Source organism: Colobus angolensis, unplaced genomic scaffold (assembly GCF_000951035.1).
Source record: "Colobus angolensis palliatus isolate OR3802 unplaced genomic scaffold, Cang.pa_1.0 Scaffold155, whole genome shotgun sequence".
Taxonomy (NCBI): Eukaryota; Metazoa; Chordata; class Mammalia; order Primates; family Cercopithecidae; genus Colobus; species Colobus angolensis.
The window spans coordinates 3,931,197-3,950,355 of record NW_012114655.1 but is presented as its reverse complement, the minus strand read 5'-3'; the positions used below and the strand labels follow the sequence as shown (position 1 = coordinate 3,950,355).

The 19,159-nt window shown below is 40.3% G+C and overlaps 1 protein-coding gene across 3 annotated transcripts in view; it reads left to right on the top strand.

Moving 5' to 3' along the window:
* SPIRE1 (spire-type actin nucleation factor 1) overlaps nucleotides 1-19,159 on the top strand; it is a 220,503-nt gene that overhangs the window by 138,483 nt on the left and 62,861 nt on the right. For all 3 annotated transcript variants that reach the window (XM_011936632.1, XM_011936633.1, XM_011936631.1), the window contains 2 exons: nucleotides 10,361-10,438; nucleotides 16,268-16,432. In XM_011936632.1, coding sequence (XP_011792022.1) covers nucleotides 10,361-10,438; nucleotides 16,268-16,432 — 243 coding nt within the window. The remainder of the gene's footprint in view (nucleotides 1-10,360; nucleotides 10,439-16,267; nucleotides 16,433-19,159) is intronic.

Sequence of the window (19,159 nt, the reverse complement as noted above, 5' to 3'; positions counted from 1 at the left end):
GATCTCCTGACCTCGTGATCCGCCCGTCTCGGCCTCCCAAAGTGCTGGGATTACAGGCTTGAGCCACCGCGCCCGGCCTCACCAGTGTTCTTAATGGCGTCTAGAATGGTGAATCCTTTCCAGAAAGTTTTCAATGTGCTTTGCCCAAACCCATCAGAGGAACCACTGTCTATGACCACTATAGCCCTACAAAATGTATTAAAATTATTTAATAAGACTTGCAAGTAAAAATTATTCCTTGATCCATGGGCCGTACAATAGATGTTGCGTTAGCAGGCATGAAAAACAACATTAATCTTGTGTATTTCCATCAGAGCTTTTGGGTGACCAAATGCATTTTCAGTGAGCGGTAATATTTTGAAAGAAATCTGTTTTGCTGTAAACAGATGCGCTGTCATCCAGTCTTTGTTGTTCCGTTTGTAGAGCACAGGCAGAGTAGAGTTAACGTAATTCTTTAGGGCCCTAAGATTTTCAGAATGGTAAATTAGCATTGATTTCAACTTCGTCACCCACATTGGCCCCTAACAAGAGAGTCACCCTGTTCTTTGAAGCTTTGAAGCCAAGCATTGATTTCTCTCTAGCTATGAAAGTCCCAGATGGCATCTTCTTCCAGTATTAAATTGTTTTATCTGCATTGAAAATATGTTGATTAAGGTAGCTACCTTCATCAGTTAACTACGTCTTCTGGACAACTTACTGCAGCTTCTACATTCAGCCCTTGCTGCTTCACCTTGTACTTTTATCGAGTGGTGACAGCTCTTTCTCTTAACCTAATGAACCTATCTCTGCTAGCTTCAAACTTTGCTCCTGCAGCTTCTTCACCTTTTTCAGCCTTTATAGAATTGAAGAGTTTGGGCCCTGCTTAGGATTAGGTTTTGGTTTAAGGGAATGTTGTAGCTGGTTTGATCTTCTACCAGACCACTAAAACTTTCTATCTGGAATTAAAGCTGTTTTGCCTTCTTATCGTTCGTGTTCACTGGAGTAGCACTTTTAATTTCCTATAAGAGCTTGTCCTTGCATTCACAACTTGGCTGTTTGGTGCAAGAAGCCTAGCTTTCAGCCCATCTTTGCTTTTGACATCCTTCCTCACCAAACTTAATCATTTCTAGCTTTTGATTTAAAGTGAGAGACTTGTGACTTCTCCTTTCACTTGAACACATAAAGGCCATTGTGGGGTTATTAGTTGGTCTAATTAAATTATCATTGTGTCCCAGGGAATAGGGAGGCCCCAGGAGAGGGAGAGAAATAGGGGAATGGCTAGTGAGCGGAACAGTCAGAACACACATTTATCAATTAGGTTTGTTGTCTTATATGGACACTATCATGAGCACCCCAAAGCAATGACAGTAGTAACATCAAAGATCACTCCTCACAGGTCTCCATAACATTTAATTTAAAAAACATGAAATATTATGAGAATTACCAAAATGTGACAGAAAGACATGTAGTGAGCCCATGCTGTAGGAAAAATGGCACCAACAGATTTGTCGAACTCAGGGTTGCTGCAAACCTTCAATTTGTAAAAGCACAGTATTTTGCCAGGCGTGGGGTGGCTCACATCTGTAATCCCAGCACTTTGGGAGGCTAAGGCGGGCAGATCACTTGAGGTCAGGAGTTCGACACCAGCCTAGCTGACATGGTGAAACCCCATCTCTACTAATACTACAAAAATTAGCCAGGTGTGGCGGTGCGCACCTATAATCCCAGCTACTTGGGAGGCTGAAGCACAAGAATTCCTTGAACCTGGGAGGCAGAGGTTGCGTTGAGCTGAGATCACGTGCCGCTGCACCCCACCCGGGCAACAGAGTAAAACTATGTCAAAAAAAAAATAAAAACCCGCAGTATCTGCTATGTACAACAAAGCGAAAGGCAGTTAAAATGAGGTATGCCTGTACATACATTATTTCAGTTAGCCCTATGCAAGAAATCATAACTTGATGAAATTACTGAATTCAGTTTATCTTAAATAAAACTAAAACATATTTTACCTAAAATGAAAAATTACATACATGTATATAAAGTATCTTCTGTTGCTGGGGGAGAAACAGTGTTTTTTAAATTGACCAGGCTGTTATGAAATGGTTTTTGTCTGTTTTTAAAATCTTACAGCCACACTTTATAGTCTGTAAATTGGTTGAAAAATCAAATGTAAGTGTTTCCCACCCCCTAATCTTTTATCAAGCCAGTAGCCAAGTCCACCGGTGTCATAGGCCAACTGCACGTTAACTAACTCACTCTGAGACACCTGTTTGTGACATGGTTTCCGCTTGGTTTCTGCTTGAATAGGCTTGCAAAGACAAAGCCCCAAGACGTCTGTCTCAGTCACAGATTGAAGGGCATTTTAATCCGCTTTCTCATATTCCTTGCCTATTCCTCGGCTCATGCCAACACCTCCAGTAATCAAATTCTGGCATTTAAGTTGGCTGGAAGTTTCTTTCTAGACCTAAAATAGGTTTCTATCCCTCCAAGTGCTGAACATACCACTTTTTGACAGAAAATCCACCACCAGATGTCTTTTTGTAAGTGTGCCATGTGTTCATTTTAATGAGATCATTCAGCATTTGTAATGTTCAGGGTCCTTGCCGCTGTCTTTTTTCTGTTTGATTTGTTAGTTTTTTTGTGAGTGTTGGTAACATGCCGTGCACTGGTCTCATCAGTGAGGAGTAAATCTCTCTCTTCCCTCCCTGTCATTGCTCTTAGTGCTGCTCTCCCTGTTAGAAGGTTTCACAAGAATATTTTACTGAAAGCTCGTGGAAGAACTCTGCCACCTTTCAGATCCTGCAGCTTTTAAAACTTCATTTATTTTTAACAAAAAATTTCACATGGTTCAAAACCCAGGAGGTATAAAAATATTACATTAAATCGCACCCTTCTATTTTTGTCTCCTACCCACACTCTCCCTATATACACAACAAATATTAGTAAGTTTTTTTTATCTTTGTAGAGAGATTTTATGTATAACAAGTGCGTATCAGTATTTTCTTCCTCTTTTCACTTTTAAACTTTCCTTTTTTATTTAATTATATGTCTTAGCGATCATTTCGTATTAGTAAATAGTTTTCACATCTGTAGGCCTTTATAATCTGTTTTGTGGGTATGCTGTAATGAGTTTAACCAGTCCTATATTGACAGCTATTAAGTAATTTCTATTCTTTTGCTATTACAAACAGTGGTGTCACGGATAATTTTTAACCTATTTTTCGTGAGTGTGAGCATAACTGTAGGGTAAGTTCCTATAAGTAGACTTGCTGAGTCAAAGGAAATGTGCATTTATAATTTTTATAAAGTATTACAATATTGGCCTTCATAGAGGTTTACTAGTTGATACTGTCCTTAGCAGTGTGTGAGGATGTCTGTTCTCCTACATCTTCACAATGTGTTTTCACAGTGATAAGTGAACGTTAGTATCTTAACAGTTTTAATTTGCGTTTTTCCTATTATAAATGAGATCAGATATCTTTTCATATACTGAATAATCATTTGTCAATTGCTTGTTCTTTTCCTTTGTCCATTTTTCTGATGAGTCGTTGGTCTTACTAATTTGTCTTTACTAGGAAAATAACTCTTTGTGATATAATTTGTAAATATTGTTGGTGAGATTTTAATGGTGATTTTTATCATCATCACTGCATTTCTATAGGTGTGAAGAGCTGATGAGTGTAAAAACAGAAAAGGCGGATGTGTATCAGGAGATAATGTCAGTCCAGCTATGTAGAGCAGAGAGGTTCGTTAAACAGAGAGAGTGTGTGTGCATGCACGTGTGCGAACATACGTGTATAGGTACAAAAAATACTGGAAGAATAGAGGAATTCTAGGAATTCTTTCCTAGAACCTAGAAATGAATTGCTTTCATTTTTATGACTTTATCTATAGTTTTTCTAATTTCTGTAGTGAACCATATAAATTCGAATTAAGTAGTACAGAATATCAGTTTATAGTTTATCTTAACATTTTACATTTTTTATTCAATAAAATGCTCTTGACTATTTTCATAATTGCTGTAGTTGTTATTTGGCCACCATCCACCAACCCCTCAGGAAGGAGAAGCATGTTATATCTTTAAGAATGTGCCATAAATCTTGACACAAACATAAATCATATTCTTTAGTACTTATCCATGAACTCTGCATGGGAGACTTCCATTTATCAGAGCAACTGCTATAACTTTTTACTGGGTTTTTGTACCCTAATTTCTGAAATATTAATTTGGGACTAGTCAATATGATAAAATATTTTTTCCCTCTTTTCAGATAAAATATATTTGAATTAAAAAGTCATAGCTCATAATCTGCATGACTGATATTCATTTTTAAATTTATTATAGACAATATTGTGAAATAATGTCAGTCGTGAAATGTATTTAATATTCTTTATGTAAGTATTTCTTTGGTTTTTTTGTTTTGTTTTTGTTTTTGTTTTGAGACAGGGTCTGGCTCTGTCACCTATGCTGAGGTAATCTCATGCAGTGGTGCAATCTCAACTTACTGCAACCTCTGCCCCCCGGCCTCAAGCAGTCCTCCCACCTCAGCCTCCAAGTAGTTGGGACTACAGGCGTGAGCCACTGTGCCTAGCAGGAATGTGTTGCTTTTCTTTTCTTTTCTTTTCTTTTCTTTTTCTTTTTCTTTTTCTTTTTCTTTTTCCTTTCCTTTTCTTTTCTTTTTCTCTTCTCTTCTCTTCTCTTCTCTTCTCCTTTCCTCCCCTCCCCTCCCTTCTCTTTTCTTTTCTTTCTTTTTTTTTTTTTTGAGACTGGGTCTTGCTGTTTTGCCCAGACTGGAATGCGGTGATGCAGTCACAGCTCACTGCACTCCCAGCACCCAGGTTCAGGGAGTCCTTCTGCCTCAGCCTCCCAAAGTGCTGGGATTAAAGTTGTGAGCCATCATACCTGGCCTGCATTAACATATTTTAACTGAGTTATTACAAATGTTTGTTGCCCACTGTGGTTGCTCACGCCTATAATCCCAGCACTTTGGGAGTCTGCGACGGGCGGACCACTGAGCCCAGGAGTTCAAGACCAGCCTGGTCAACATGCAAAACCCTGTCTCTACTAAAAGTACAAAAATTAGCCGAGTGTGTTGGTACATGCCTATAGTCCCTTCTGCTCAGGAGGCTGAGGTGAAAGGATGGCTTGAGCCCAGGAATTTGAGATTGCAGTGAGCCATGATCACACCATTGCAGCAGCTTGGTCAACAGAGTGAGACTCGGTCTCAATTAATTAAAAATTTGTTCAAGGAATTTTTGAAATATATTCCTTATTGTAATACATTTTAAAATTTCTAACTGAAAACATGTACACATGGCATAGGGAATTAAGATAGTTTAAATGGTGGAAATGGTGATCATTAAAATGCTGTCATAAAAATACTTTTATATTATTTTAATATGTGAACATATATGTGAATAAGAAGGATTTAATTAGTAAAGGGGTACTTATATGTGAGCTGATGTTAAACCTGCATTTGACATACTTCTGATTCACAGAGTGGATTTTGTTTAAGTTGCCAGGAACTGAAAATGTTGGCATAGAGCAGTTCTAATTGCCAGCTTGAGAATGGTCATGTCAGAAATGGGAAGCATAATTGCCATGTGGGTTCTCCCAATTAGAACTTTCTCACCGTATCTCAAGCATAGGTTGACATCTGTTATTACATTTCTGCAAGGAAAAAAAAAACCAAATCATTCAGAAGCTAAAGTATAATTGGCAGAAGCTTGAATCTAAAACAAGAAAAATCTGTAATTTACTTTCAGATAACTCATTTGTTTTTGCTGCTAACTAGAAAAATTGAGCTTTCTAGCCACATATTTGATCAAGCTTGTTTGATTACAGTATTTATAGATTCTAAGCTATCCACATAGATTTATTGCTGAGTCAGGATTTTGATTTGATGAAGAGGCTAAGGAGAGGTATCATTTTGTGAAACAAATTCACTTAGAATAAAACGTTTTTGTGATGGAGTAAAAGTATTCACAATTAAATCCTCATAGATACTCACTGATTTACAATAACTAATACCTACTGAATGATCAGTATGGTCTGAGCTGAATGCTGTGTTTCATCTGTATTCTGGTGTATTTCTTCTATAAAATCCAAAAGATAGCTATTATTATTTGCACTTTAATATATGAGAAAATCAAACAGGATCACAGCAATTGAAAAATTTGCCCAAAGTCACGTAGCTGGAAAGTATCTGAGCTACTACAGTTTGTGCTACTGTTCAGAAAAACAAAGAAATGTGAAATTCTTGGACCGTTTAAATTACCTTCAATGTTATAAAGAACAAACAGATAGTTTTTCTTAGTGGCAAAGAGTGAGGGATTTGATCACAGCACAGATAAAGGTAGAGATGTAGGCAGGCCTAACAGTGACATCCTCCTGGCTACGTTTAGTCAGGGATGTGTTGGAGAATAGTAAAAATTAAGGTTGGGTGGAAAAGAGGCCCTGTTTTGGTGGGCATTGAAGCAAAAGAGTTTGGATTGAATATATTTTGCTGCTTCTCACACTATTCTACCAAAGTACCCCTAAGACATAAAAGCATGAACTCATATCTGTAGACTATGAGGACATATTAAATCATCACTTTCAGTTGCAAATGACAGAAACCCACTCAAATAAGCCTGGGCAGAGCAGGGGAGAGATGTATTGGTCACGTAATTGGGAAGTCTAAGGGTACAGCTAGTTTTAGGCATAGTTGGATCCAGAATCTCAAAAACTGTAATTAGGGCTGGCATGCTCCCTCCTTTGCCTCTCCAGCCCTTTCCAGGACAGTCTCTTACTACCGTCTGCAGCCCTATTCTCACACTCTACCAATTTAGCAGCTCTAGCAGGAACTCTTTTCTGTTAATTGGGGCAAAAAAGTCTTAGAGGAAGATTTGGGGTCATATACCCACTTAGTAACCAGTCACAGTGGCCAGGAGATAGGCTGTGCTGGCTGGTCTGGGTCATGTTCTTAAGCTTGTAAACAGGAGGTGAGGTACTGGGTCAGCTCTGCTCAAACCGTATGGGATGCGTTTCTCAGCAGAAGGATCTTTATCAGAGGAAGGAGCAGGAAGGGTTTCTTGACGAAATGAATGCTGTCCACTGAAGGATGTATAATCTAGTTCCAGTTAAAATGTCTTTGAAATAGTGGATTTTACCTTGGAAATTAATGTAAGTTTTGTCTGAGATGTCTGTTGTAATCTTTTTTTAATGTTCCATGCTGTGGATTAAGTTCCCCTAGGATTTCCTTGGGGGACTCCTAGGGGTAAAATTTGAATTCAGGAGGTTTTACTGGGCATGCTTTTGGGAACACCTATAAGGGGTAAGGAAAGCAGGATTGAGCAGAGGGAAATGTTGAAATGTGATGCAGATGCAGCAGATGCCTCAGCCGATCCCACAGGGAGCTCAGCAGCTGGGAGTGGTTCTTCAGAGATGTCCCAGATTGAAGCAAGGAGGCCAGATCTGTGTACTTCCTCACAGACCAGTGACTGGATGCAGGTTACTCTAGGGAGGATGTAACTTTGACAAAGCAGCTTCCTTTGGCCAAGGGCAGTTCCTGAGGAGGGTTAAGTAGTGAGCCTTTAGCAGACGTCTCTAGCCACTAGTGGAAGAGCACGCTGTTGCTGAAACAGAGGGCAGCTTACTGCAGCTTTCTTTACATTAATTCGAGGAAACTGTGTCGTGTTTGTCTGTTGTTTTATTAATATTTTGTTTTATTTTATTTTTTTGAGATAGAGTTTCTCTCTGTTGCCCAGGTGGGAGTGCAGTGGTGTGATCTTAGCTCACTTGTAGCCGCAACCTCCCAGGCTGAAGTGATTCTCCCACCTCAGCCTCCTGAGTAGCTGGGACTACAAGCAAGCACCACCATACCTGCCTAATTTTTTGGGTTTTTTTGGAGAGATACGGTCTTACTATGTTGCCCAGGTTGGTCTTCATGTCCTGGCCTCAAGCAGTCCTCCTGCCTCAGCTTCCCCAAATATTGGGATCATAGGCGTGAGTCACTGCACCTGGTCTGGAATTAAAAAAAAAAAAAAAATCTCACAAAAAACAGTATAGGCTTATAAAGATGAGTTTATTCATGATTTCAGCTTTTTTCATATTTTTATGGTTTATAAGCTCCTGGGTAAACAGTAATACAGTATATTTTATTCATCCACCTATTGACTGAATGAGACACTTAAAAGTAATGTGAGCCTGGGTTGAAGATTTATTTTCCTAAAATGCAGAGCGTGTGTTTGTGTGTGGCAGAGAGGATACTTCTCCCCAGCTTCCCTAGGGGATTCTGAATTTCCAGGAGAGCGTAGATTTTTCTCTGAATATTACTCCCTCTTACTGAGCTTCCTCTTATTAAAGTTGGCCTGGTAAGGGCTGTTAAATAGGTTTAAGTATTTAAACATGCATGGTTGAAAGTGTGTTAGTCTGCTTAATGAAGAAATATTTAGTAAGCACGTATTCTGTGCAAGGCACTATTTTGGAGATTTGTGAATCCCATCAGTGAACAAAATACAAAAAAAAAAAATCCTTCTTTCCTAAAGTCTGAATCCAGCAGGAGGTGGTAGACTGTAAACATATGAAATAAATCCATCCTATAGACCACTAAAAGGTAAGGAGGAGGTACGGGAAAAGAGGTAGGCTAGAGTAATTGCTAGTAGCTGGGGAGAGGGCTTGGAATTTGGTCAAGATAGACCCCGTTGAGAGGGTGACGTTTGCGCAAGTGTGTAACAGATGTGAGGTGATTCAATCTGGATATTTGAGATGTAAAGCATTCTAGGTAGAAGGTGGCAGCCAGTGTAAATACCCTAAGGCTGTAGTGGGAAGAAATAGTAGGAGATGAGGTAAGGTGTGGTGACTCAAGCCTATAATCCGAGCACTTTGGGAGGCTGAGGCAGGAGGATCGCAAGCCAAGGAGTTCGACACCAGCCCAGGCAATGTAGTGAAACCCTATCTGAAGAAAATACAAAAATTATCCAGGCCTAGGGGTGCATACCTGTAGTCTCAGTTACTTGGGATGCTAAACTGGGAAGATTACTGGAGCCCCAGGAATTCGAGGCTGCAATGAACTGTAATTGCATCACTGCACTCCAGCCTGAACAACAGAGGAAGACCCTGTCTCTAAAAATAAATAAATAAATAAATAAATTTAAAAAATTAATATTTCAGACCAGGAATGGTGGCTCATGCCTGTTATCCCCGTTCTTTGGGAGGCTGAGGTGGGCAGATCACCTGAGGTCAGGAGTTCGAGACTAGCCTGACCAGCATGGAGAAACCCTGTCTGCACTAAAAATACAAAATTAGCCGGGTGTGATGGCACATGTCTGTACTCCCAGCTACTCAGGAGGCTGAGGCAGGAGAATCGGTTGAACTGGGAGGTGGAGGTTGTAGTGAGCCGAGATTGCACCGTTGCACGCCAGCCTGGGCAACAAGAGCAAAACTCCATCTCAAATAAATAAATAAATAAATAATTCAAGTTAAGTATTCATTATTTTCACATCAAACAAGCTAGATTTCATACAGTGCGTTTAAACAGTCTTGATCAATGTGGGGGTTAGGGGAAAATTTTTTAAAAACTCAGTTTTAGTGCAGGCAGGCACATAGCTCAGCAAAAAGTAAATATATTAGGGTTGAATTACTGTAAGTAGAATTGGTGTACCATAAACTTAGAATTAATATGTGAATATATTTTAGCAACCAAGATTTTCTTAAAGTTGCAAGTGTTGAATTGATGCAGTTTGAGGCATTTTTATCAATTAAAATTTACTTATCAAATTACTTGATAAATACATACTGAACATCAGCAAGTGCCAGTGCTTATGTGGCCTCTGAAGATGGGATTCTGCCTCATGAAGTCCAGAGGGAAGGCACTAATATGTGTAAAACTACAATGTTGATAAGAGCTATAGAGGTATAATGGTGCTATAAAATTTTAAAATAGGAGGATTTTGATGTACTCAGGGAGGAAGGGAAGTCTTCTCTGAAGAATCGGTGATTCTGTTGAGTCTGATATCTGAAGGAAGAATGAAAGTAAGACAATGACAGAGACCAGCCATGGGGTGAGGAGAGGAGAGCATCCGGGATCAGATTGTTTCAGAAGCCCAGGCAAAATATGATGGTGTTTAGAGTAAGGAACTTGTAGTAGAGATGAAAAGAAGAGAGCTTACGTTAAAAAAAAAAAAAAAAAAAAGTTGGGTTGGCAAGACCTGAGCAATCTCAGTCCGTCCTCAGTAAAATGGATCCTCAGGGTTCCATGAGTTTACAGAGCAATAGATTCTATACTCTTTCCTTCACTGACACTTGAATATATGTCTTATCTGAAGATATGTGTTAGGAATTTTAATTTGAGAAGGTAAGTTAATGAAATTTTTATGCCTGTTTTATTTTAACCTGTAGAATCTTAAGAAGATTCAAGAAATGGAAAAGAGTGATGAATCCAGCACAGACTTGGAAGAGCTGAAAAACGCTGACTGGGTAAGAGCTGGAAATGCTTTCTGATCTGTTTACTGTCTAAGAAATAGTATATATATATTTATTTATTTATTTATTTATTTATTTATTTTTTGGAGAAAGGGTCCCATCCTGTTGCTCAGGCTGCAGTGCGATGGTGCAGTCTCGGCTCACTGCAACCCCCGCCTCCCGGGTACTGCAGCCCCCGCCTCCTGGGTTCAAGTGATTCTCCTGCCTCAGCCTCTCAAGTAGCTGGGACTTGAGGCATGTACCACCATGCCTGGCTAATTTTGTATTTTTAGAAGAGATAGGGTTTCACCATGTTGGCCAGGCTGGTCTGAAACTCCTAACCTCATGTGATCCTCCCACTATGGCCTCCCAAAGTGCTGGGATTACAGGCATGAGCCACTGTGCCCAGCCTGTATAATGTTTTTTTAAAATGCTACTTATTGGCCAGGCATGGTAGCTCACACCTGTAATCCCAGCACTTGGGGAGGCGAAGGCAGGAAGATTGCTGGAGCTTAGGAATTCAAGACTAGCCTGAACAACATAGTGAGACCCTATCACTAAAATGGGAGGATTTTTATTATTATTAAAAATGGTAATAATAAAAAAATTAACCAGGCTGGTGACATGTGCCTATGGTCCCAGCTACTTGGGAGGCTGAGTTAGAAGGATCACTTGAGCCCAGGAGGTTGAGGCTGAGGTTAACTGTGATCACACCACTGCCCTCCAGCCTGGTCAACAGAGTGAGACCCTCTCAAAAAAAATTTAAAAATGCTCTTTATTAAGGACTGTAGTATGAATTGATATATAAATATGAATGCTTAGTCTTACATTTGAGGAAATATCTATTCCCCATTTTAAAAAGCTTTCTGGTTTTATTAAAACCACCCCCAATGTCTCTGAGAATTTTAGTGTTTTAAAATATTAATATTTCTATTTATGTTAATACCTTAACACAGCGGTCCCCAACCTCTTTGGTACCGGAGACTGGTTTTGTGGAAGACAGTTTCAAGGATTGGGGGTGGAGGGGTGCTTTCAAGATGAAGCTGTTCCACCTCAGATCATCAGGCATTAGATTCTCATAAGGAGCATACCACCTGGATCCCTCACGTGTGCAGTTCACAATAGGGTTTGTGCTCCTTTGAGAATCTAATGCCACTGCTGATCTTACAGGAGACAGAGCTCAGGCATAATGCTTGCTCATCCACCACTCGCTGTGCAGCTCAGTTCCTGACAGGCCACAGACCAGTACCAGTCAGTGGACTGGGGGTTGCAAAGGCCTGCCTTAACATATTCTTACATATAAAGTTTAAGCTGTGTTTTCAGGATTAAGTGCGAAACGAACGGCATTGTACATTTATTTATCCAGTGAACAGTTATCTGGATGAGGACCCTGGGAATGCAGAATAAACAATATGGAGTCTCTCTCCCAGTAAAACTCAGTCCTAAACAGAAGACAGATTTGTAAAACAGATAATGTGGTTTATTCACGTGACACACTTTGAGTATCTACAGTTTTTCAGGCATAGTACTAAATCCTAGTGACTCCAAAAATCTCTGCTCTCATATAAACTTAGAGTTGGTAGGCATGACAGCCGTGGGGACAGAACAGTGAATGTTTCAGAGTGTGTTAGATTGTGGAAGTCCAAGGCCAGGCATGGTGGCTCACGCCTGTAATCCCAGCACTTTGGGAGGCTGAGGTGGGCGGATCACTTGAGGTCAGGAGTTTGAGACAAGCCTAGCCAACATGGCCAGCCATGTCTACTAAAAAAGACAAAAATTAGCCGGGCGTGGTGGTGCGCACCTGTAATCCCACCTACTTGTGAGACTGAAACAGGAGAATAGCTTGAACTTGGAGGCGGAGGTTGAGGTGAGCTGAGATCGTACCACTGCACTCCAGCCTGGGCGACAGAGGGAGACTCTGTCTCAAAAAAAAAAAAAAAGATTGTTGAAGTCCAGGTATCAGGAGGAAGGCACCTTTTAGGATTCTGACTTTTTAGGTTAAGAATGCCAGGTAAATCATGCCATTATCATATGAATGGGTTGCTTTTGACCTAATAGGTTTTAATTGTTTGTCACATTATTTTCTGACTGTTTTATTGAGATACAATAGATATGCAATAAGCTGCACATATGTAAAATGCTTAACTTAATAAATTTTGGCATATGTTTTGTACATATATATATATTCACCCATGAAACCCATCACCGCAATCAAAATAATGAGCCTATTTATCACACCCAACGTTTCCTCATACCTTTTTATAATCCTACCTCCTGCCTCCCTCCTCCCCAGTTTCCAGGAAACTAGTCGTGTGCTTTCTGTAACTATAGATTAGTTTGCACTTTCTAGAATTTTATATAAATGTAATCATATGGTATGTACTGTTTTGGGGGTTTGGTTTTATTTTTTTAGATGGAGTCTCTCTCTGTCGCCCAGGCTGGAGTGCAGTGGCATGATCTCGGCTCATTGCAATCTCCACCATTTGGGTTCAAACAATCCTCCTGCCTCAGCCTCCTGAGTAGCTGGGATTACAGGTGCACGCCACCACGCCCAGCCAATTTTTGTATTTTTAGTAGAGACGGGGTTTCACCATGTTGGTCAGGCTAGTGTCGTACTCCTGACCTTGTGATCTGCCCACCTTGGCCTCCCAAAGTGCTGGGATTACAGGTATGAGCCTCCGTGCCCAGCTGGTACTGGTTTTGGTTTGGCTTCTTTCACTCTTCATAATTGTTTTGAGATTTCATCCGTGTTGTCTGTATCCCTAGAGTATTGAGAAGTATTCCATTGTGTGGATGTATCGCAGTTTATTCATCTGTTGCTGGTCATTTGGGTTGTTTCTTGTTTGCAATATTCTTAATTTATTGATAGATATCTTCAATCTATTTGGAACTTTCAATACAAAACAAAAAATACTTGCCTACGTTGTCTTAAAAGCTGGTATTATTTGTCATTTTAGAATAACATTGATTATTGATTTTCCTTTATGTAGAATACTTGGATAGTGTCGTTCTAGGTGTATATCGTCTTGGCCAATAAATGTTAAATTGGTTTTCCAGTCGTTGAAACCAGATAAATAACTTCCAGTGTTCAGAAGTTAGCAAACAGCTAGTATAAACTTAAAGTAAAAATTTAATTTCTTACTGTAAGCCTCCTTCATTTGAAAACTAGTGTCATCCCTGACAAGAGAAGCACTAACTCCAGCGGGAGTTACATTTGCGTAGATCACCAACTTCCTCCTCACAAGACCACTAAGTGAATTACCTAGAAAGATTAGAATGAAAAGAGCAAAGAGTAGAGAGAGAATTAGAATGTCTTTAGTAGCAGATTGCAGTTTCAGAATCTTCCTAATGGGATAAGGGATGAATGATAATCTCCAGGAATGCATATGATGACAGTTGTCTGTTATTTTATATAATAACTGCGACTTTAATTTCTGAAAAGTAGTATGTAAGATTTTTTAACTAAACAATTATACACACAAAACCGACTATATAACAAAGTATGGGCCAGGCATAGTGGCTTATGCCTGTAATCTCAGCGCTTTGGGAGGCCAAGGCGGGTGAATCAGTTGAGGTCAGGAGTTCAACACCAGCCTGGCCAACATGACGAAACCTGTATCTACTGAAAATACAAAAAATTAGCTTGGTGTAGTGGCAGGCGCCTGTAATCCCAGCTACTCAGGAGACTGAGGCAAGAGAATCGCTCGAACCCAGGAGGCATAAATTACAGTGAGCCAAGATCACACCATTGCACTCCAACATGGGGCGACAAGAGCAAGACTCCATCTCAAAACAAAAACCAAAAAGAACAAAGTGTGTTTGAATCCTTTTATAAATTATGGCAAAAGCTTCTAATGTGAGTAACTGTCCCCTGTCCCCTAATTTAAAGCCCGAAGGGAGACTTTTAAAAGATGAGACGGTATTTGGACTGCATCTTAAAGGAATGAGTGAGAGAAGTGTGGAAGTTGGGACAAAAGCATTCCCAAGAGAGAAATACGGATATTTTAGGGATATCATTTTAGAATGTTTTTAATGGCAGAATCAAAGAATCTTTTTAAATATGCATATTTTAGGAGGTATCTAATGGTACACCATAAGTACCTCAAATCCTTTTTGGAACAAGAGAATGGGAAATGGTATGGTTTTTTTATTTTTTGGTAGCTTCTCATTGTCAAAACCCAACTTTTTTTTTTTTTAATTATGAATCATTATTGAGGATGTTTTGAGAAATTTAATCAGTTATTTTACATAGAAGATTCTTATGAAATATATCACTTGATTTTACAGTAAATAGATTTAAGTAACTATTATGTCAATTTTTTTTTTTTTTTTTTTTGAGATGGAATCTCAGTCTGTCGTCAGGCTGGAGTGCAGTGGTGCTATCTTGGCTCACTACAACCTCCGCCTCCCAGGTTCAAGCGATTCTTCTGCCTCAGCCTCCTGAGTAGCTGGCACATGCCACCACACCTGGCTAATTTTTTGCATTTTTAGTAGAGATGGGGTTTCACCATGTTAGCCAGGATGGTCTTAATCTCCTGACCTCGTGATCCGCCCGCCTCATCCTCCCAAAGTGCTGGGATTATAGTTATGAGCCACTGCGCTCAGCCATGTCACTTGTTAATTTTAACAAGTTACAGGTTTTTAGCTAGATATTGTGATGGACTTCACTCAGGTAGAGACTTTGGCACATTATAGGCAGGAGAACAAAAGACTTAAAGTATAATAAGATAAATATAAATAGATTTTGTATTATTTTATGTTTTTTATTTTATTTTATTTATTTACTTATTTATTTGAGACAGAGTCTCTCACTCTGTTGCCCAGGCTGGAGTACAGTGGTGCGATCTGGGCTCACTGCAACCTCTACCTCCTGGGTTCAGGCAATTCTCCTGCCTCAGCTGCCTGAGTGGCTGCGATTATAGGCACACACCACCACACACAGCTAATTTTTGTACTTTTAGTAGAGATAGAGTTTCACCATATTGGTCAGGCTGGTCTCGAACTCCTGACCTCAGGTGATCCACCTGCCTTGGCCTCCCAAAGTGCTGGGATTACAGGTGTGACCCATTGCACCCAGCCTTTTTTAGTATTTTCTATGTACAGAGCACCATCCACTGATTCTGATATTCTCAACAAGTAATAAAGTACCACTTCTTTTATTGATAAGGAAACTATGGCTCAGAAAGGTGCAGCAACTTGCTCCATGTCAAATAGCTGGCTGTATGTCAGTCAGCTGTGGTCACAATAGTACTGTGTAACTAACCACTACAAAATCACAGCCGCATAAAGCAAAAGCACTTACTAGCTCATGGGCCTCCAGATCCCCAGTGGTAGCTCCACTTTACAGGTATCTCATCTTTATCCTGGGACCACAGGCTAACCCAGGCTTGACATTCTCATGGCCACAATAGAAACACAAGGGACAAGCCCATTGTACATACGCTTTTGAAGCCCTTGGTCTTATACCCACCACTGTTGCAGTGGCCAAGCAAATCATATAGCCAAACCCAAAGTCAGGGTGTGGGAAATATAATCTCCTTTAGTGAGCAGAGTCACATAACAGCATAGACGCAGGAAAGCATGAAGAACCTGAGCCCTTAGTGAAGCCTACCACAGTGGTGGAGCTTAGGTTTAAAGCCATGTGCCTCGGCAGGTAGAGCCTGTGGATTCTCTACTTTCTTTCCACTCATCTTTTAGTACCCAAAATCTAATTTTTAAAATAGTTTTTGGTTGGTTTACTCGTTGTTTTGTAATCCAGGCTCTTCATTTATTCTGTATGACTAACTGTTTAGAAGAAACTAGTACTTTTATTCGTTGATGTCTCTCTATCCTTGGTTCTTTCAGGCACGATTCTGGGTACAGGTGATGAGGGATTTGAGGAATGGGGTAAAACTCAAGAAGGTCCAAGAGCGGCAGTACAACCCTTTGCCCATTGAATATCAGCTCACCCCTTATGAGATGCTAATGGATGACATTCGCTGCAAAAGATACACCTTGCGAAAAGTGATGGTAAGTAACCAAACTGTCAGGCGGGGCGTGGTGCCTCACTCCTGTAATCCCAGCACTTTGGGAGGTCGAGGTGGGTGGATCACCTGAGGTCAGGAGTTCGAGACCAGCCTGACCAACATGGTGAATCCCCGTCTCTACCAAAAAATACAAAAATTACTTGGGCGTGGTGGTGCACGCCTGTAGTTCCGTCTACTCGGGAGGCTGAGGCGGGAGAATTGCTGGAACCCAGGAGGTGGAGGTTGCAGTGACCCAAGATCGAGCCACTGCACTCCAGCCTGGGCGACAGAGTGAGACCCTGTCTCAATAAAGAAAAACAAAAAACTATTAATGGACTCAAATGATTATTCATCCATAATTGCATTTGTTGAAAATAATTTTAATATTAAATTTTAAAAATTATTTATTTTTATACAAGTAATACTTGATGATTGTAGAAAATTTGGAAAGCACATTAAGCTTAAAGAAGGAAAGTGACAAACATGTAATTCCATAACCCAGAGAGAAATTTCGTTAACATGTTGATCAATAACCTTTAGCCTTGTTTCTATGCACTTTATTTGGGCATACTGAGTTAATATAGAATGTTTTGTTTTATTACTGGTTGTTTTGCTTAGCATATCGTGATTATTTTTTCCATGTCATTATATATTCAACATTATTTCTAAATGGCTGTATCTTTTCTAGCTTATGGCTATTCTGGAGTTTATTAAACAAATCACCTTGTGTCCCTTTATAAGCAACATATCTTGGGTATCCTTGTATGTAAGTCTTTTTAAATGTCCACCATGAAATCCTTAAGTTCCTAGATGTGGAACATCTAGTTCATTAGCAAATTCTGACAGCTCTCCCTTTAAAATATATCCTGATTCTGACCACTTCTCTCCATCTCCACTTGAGAGATTTTTTTTTTTTTTTTTGAGACAAGGTCTTGCTCTGTCACCCAGGCTAAAGTACAGTGGCACGATCACAGCTTCATTGTAGCCTCAACTTCCCAGGTTCCAGTGATCCTCCCACCTCAGCCTCCTGAGTAGCTGGGACCACAGGTGTGCGCCACCACGCCCAGCTAGTGGTTTTTGTATTTTTTGTAGAGACATAGTTTCACCATGTTGCCCAAGCTGGTCTCAAATTCCTGACTGAACTCAAGTGATCCACCTGCCTCCGCCTGCCAAAGTGCTGGGATTATAGGCGTGAGCCATGGCACGTGGCCAAAATGTCTTCTATTCCAAGCCACCATCGTCTCTCATCAGACTATGACACTAACCTCTAAGTGGCCTTCCTGCTTTCACCCTTGCCCCTTTCAATCTATTTTTCCCAAAAACAACCAAGTAGGCTTCTTAAGTAAAAAATATGGTCATGTCATTGCTCTACTCAGAACCTTCCACTGACTTTTCATCACACTTGGAAGAAATTCCATGTCCTTACCGTGGCCGGCACAGCCCACACGGCTGGATCCAGGTTACCTCTCAGACCTCATCTTCTGCTGTGCTTCCCTGCAGCATTCTTCTTGTTAGCCACCCTGGTCTCTGCCGGTGTCTCAGCAGTGCCTAGTGTGCTCCTGTAACACAGCCTTTGCCTTGAATATTCCTTCTCTCAGGACCTCTGCTCTCCCTCATAGCCACATAATTTGCCTCTTTGCTTTTCAGGCCTGTGCTCAAGTTTTCCCTCATTAGAAAAGTCTTCTCCATCTCTTTACTCTCGTGTTTCACTAGCTGACATTGCCATATATTTCCAGATTTATTGTCTGTCTCCCTCACAAAGACAAGAACTTAGTTATTCTCACTGTTTATCCCCTTTGACAAGAACATGGGCCTGACATGCAACCAAATACTGAATACTGTGCTCAATAAATAGTTATGGGATGGATTAATGAATTCTGTCCACATTTTTTAGGAAATTTAATCAAAGTTATTTTATGTTAGAAGGTTCTTAAGAAACATCACTTGGTTTTTTGTTTTTTATTTTTGAGACAGTCTCACTCTTTTTGCCCAGGCTGAAGTGCGGTGGCGTGACCTTGGCTCACTGCAACCTCCGCCTCCCAGGTTCAAGTGATTCTCGTGCCTCAGCCTCCCAAGTAGCTGGGATTACAGGCGCGTACAACCATGCCTGGCTAATTTTTGTATTTTTAGTAGAGACGGGACTTCACCATATTGCCCAGGCTGGTCTCAAACTCCTGACCTTAGGTGATCTGCCCACCTCGGCCTCCCAAAGTGCTGGGATTATAGGCATGAGCCACCATGCCTAGCCATGTCATTTGGTTTGATAGTTAAGTGGCTATTTGAGCTGCTCGTTAATTTTAATAAGCTAAACATTTCAACTAAATATTATATTTATTTACTTTTCATCAAATCTGGTTTACTTTACAGATGAGAAAACTGAAATTTACAGATGCTCAGTAGTAACTTTCCAAGTTCAGACAGCTGGTTACAAGGTATAGCTGAGGGTCAGCCTCATTTTCTCTGACCCCAGTGCTCTGTGCTATGTACATATTCCCCAGTTGCCCTCAGAAATACTGTGATGATGATTATTTATAACAGAATAGTTTTGCCTTTTGCTTCACATCCTTGTACAAATGCGTGTCCTTTGTGGCTGACCAATTTGACTGAAAGAAAATATTCTTTCATTTTTAACATCTACATTTATTTCATGCTTTTAAACATTTAAAAATCTATGCTAGGCTGGGCGCGGTGGCTCAAGCCTGTAATCCCAGCACTTTTGGAGGGCCGAGAC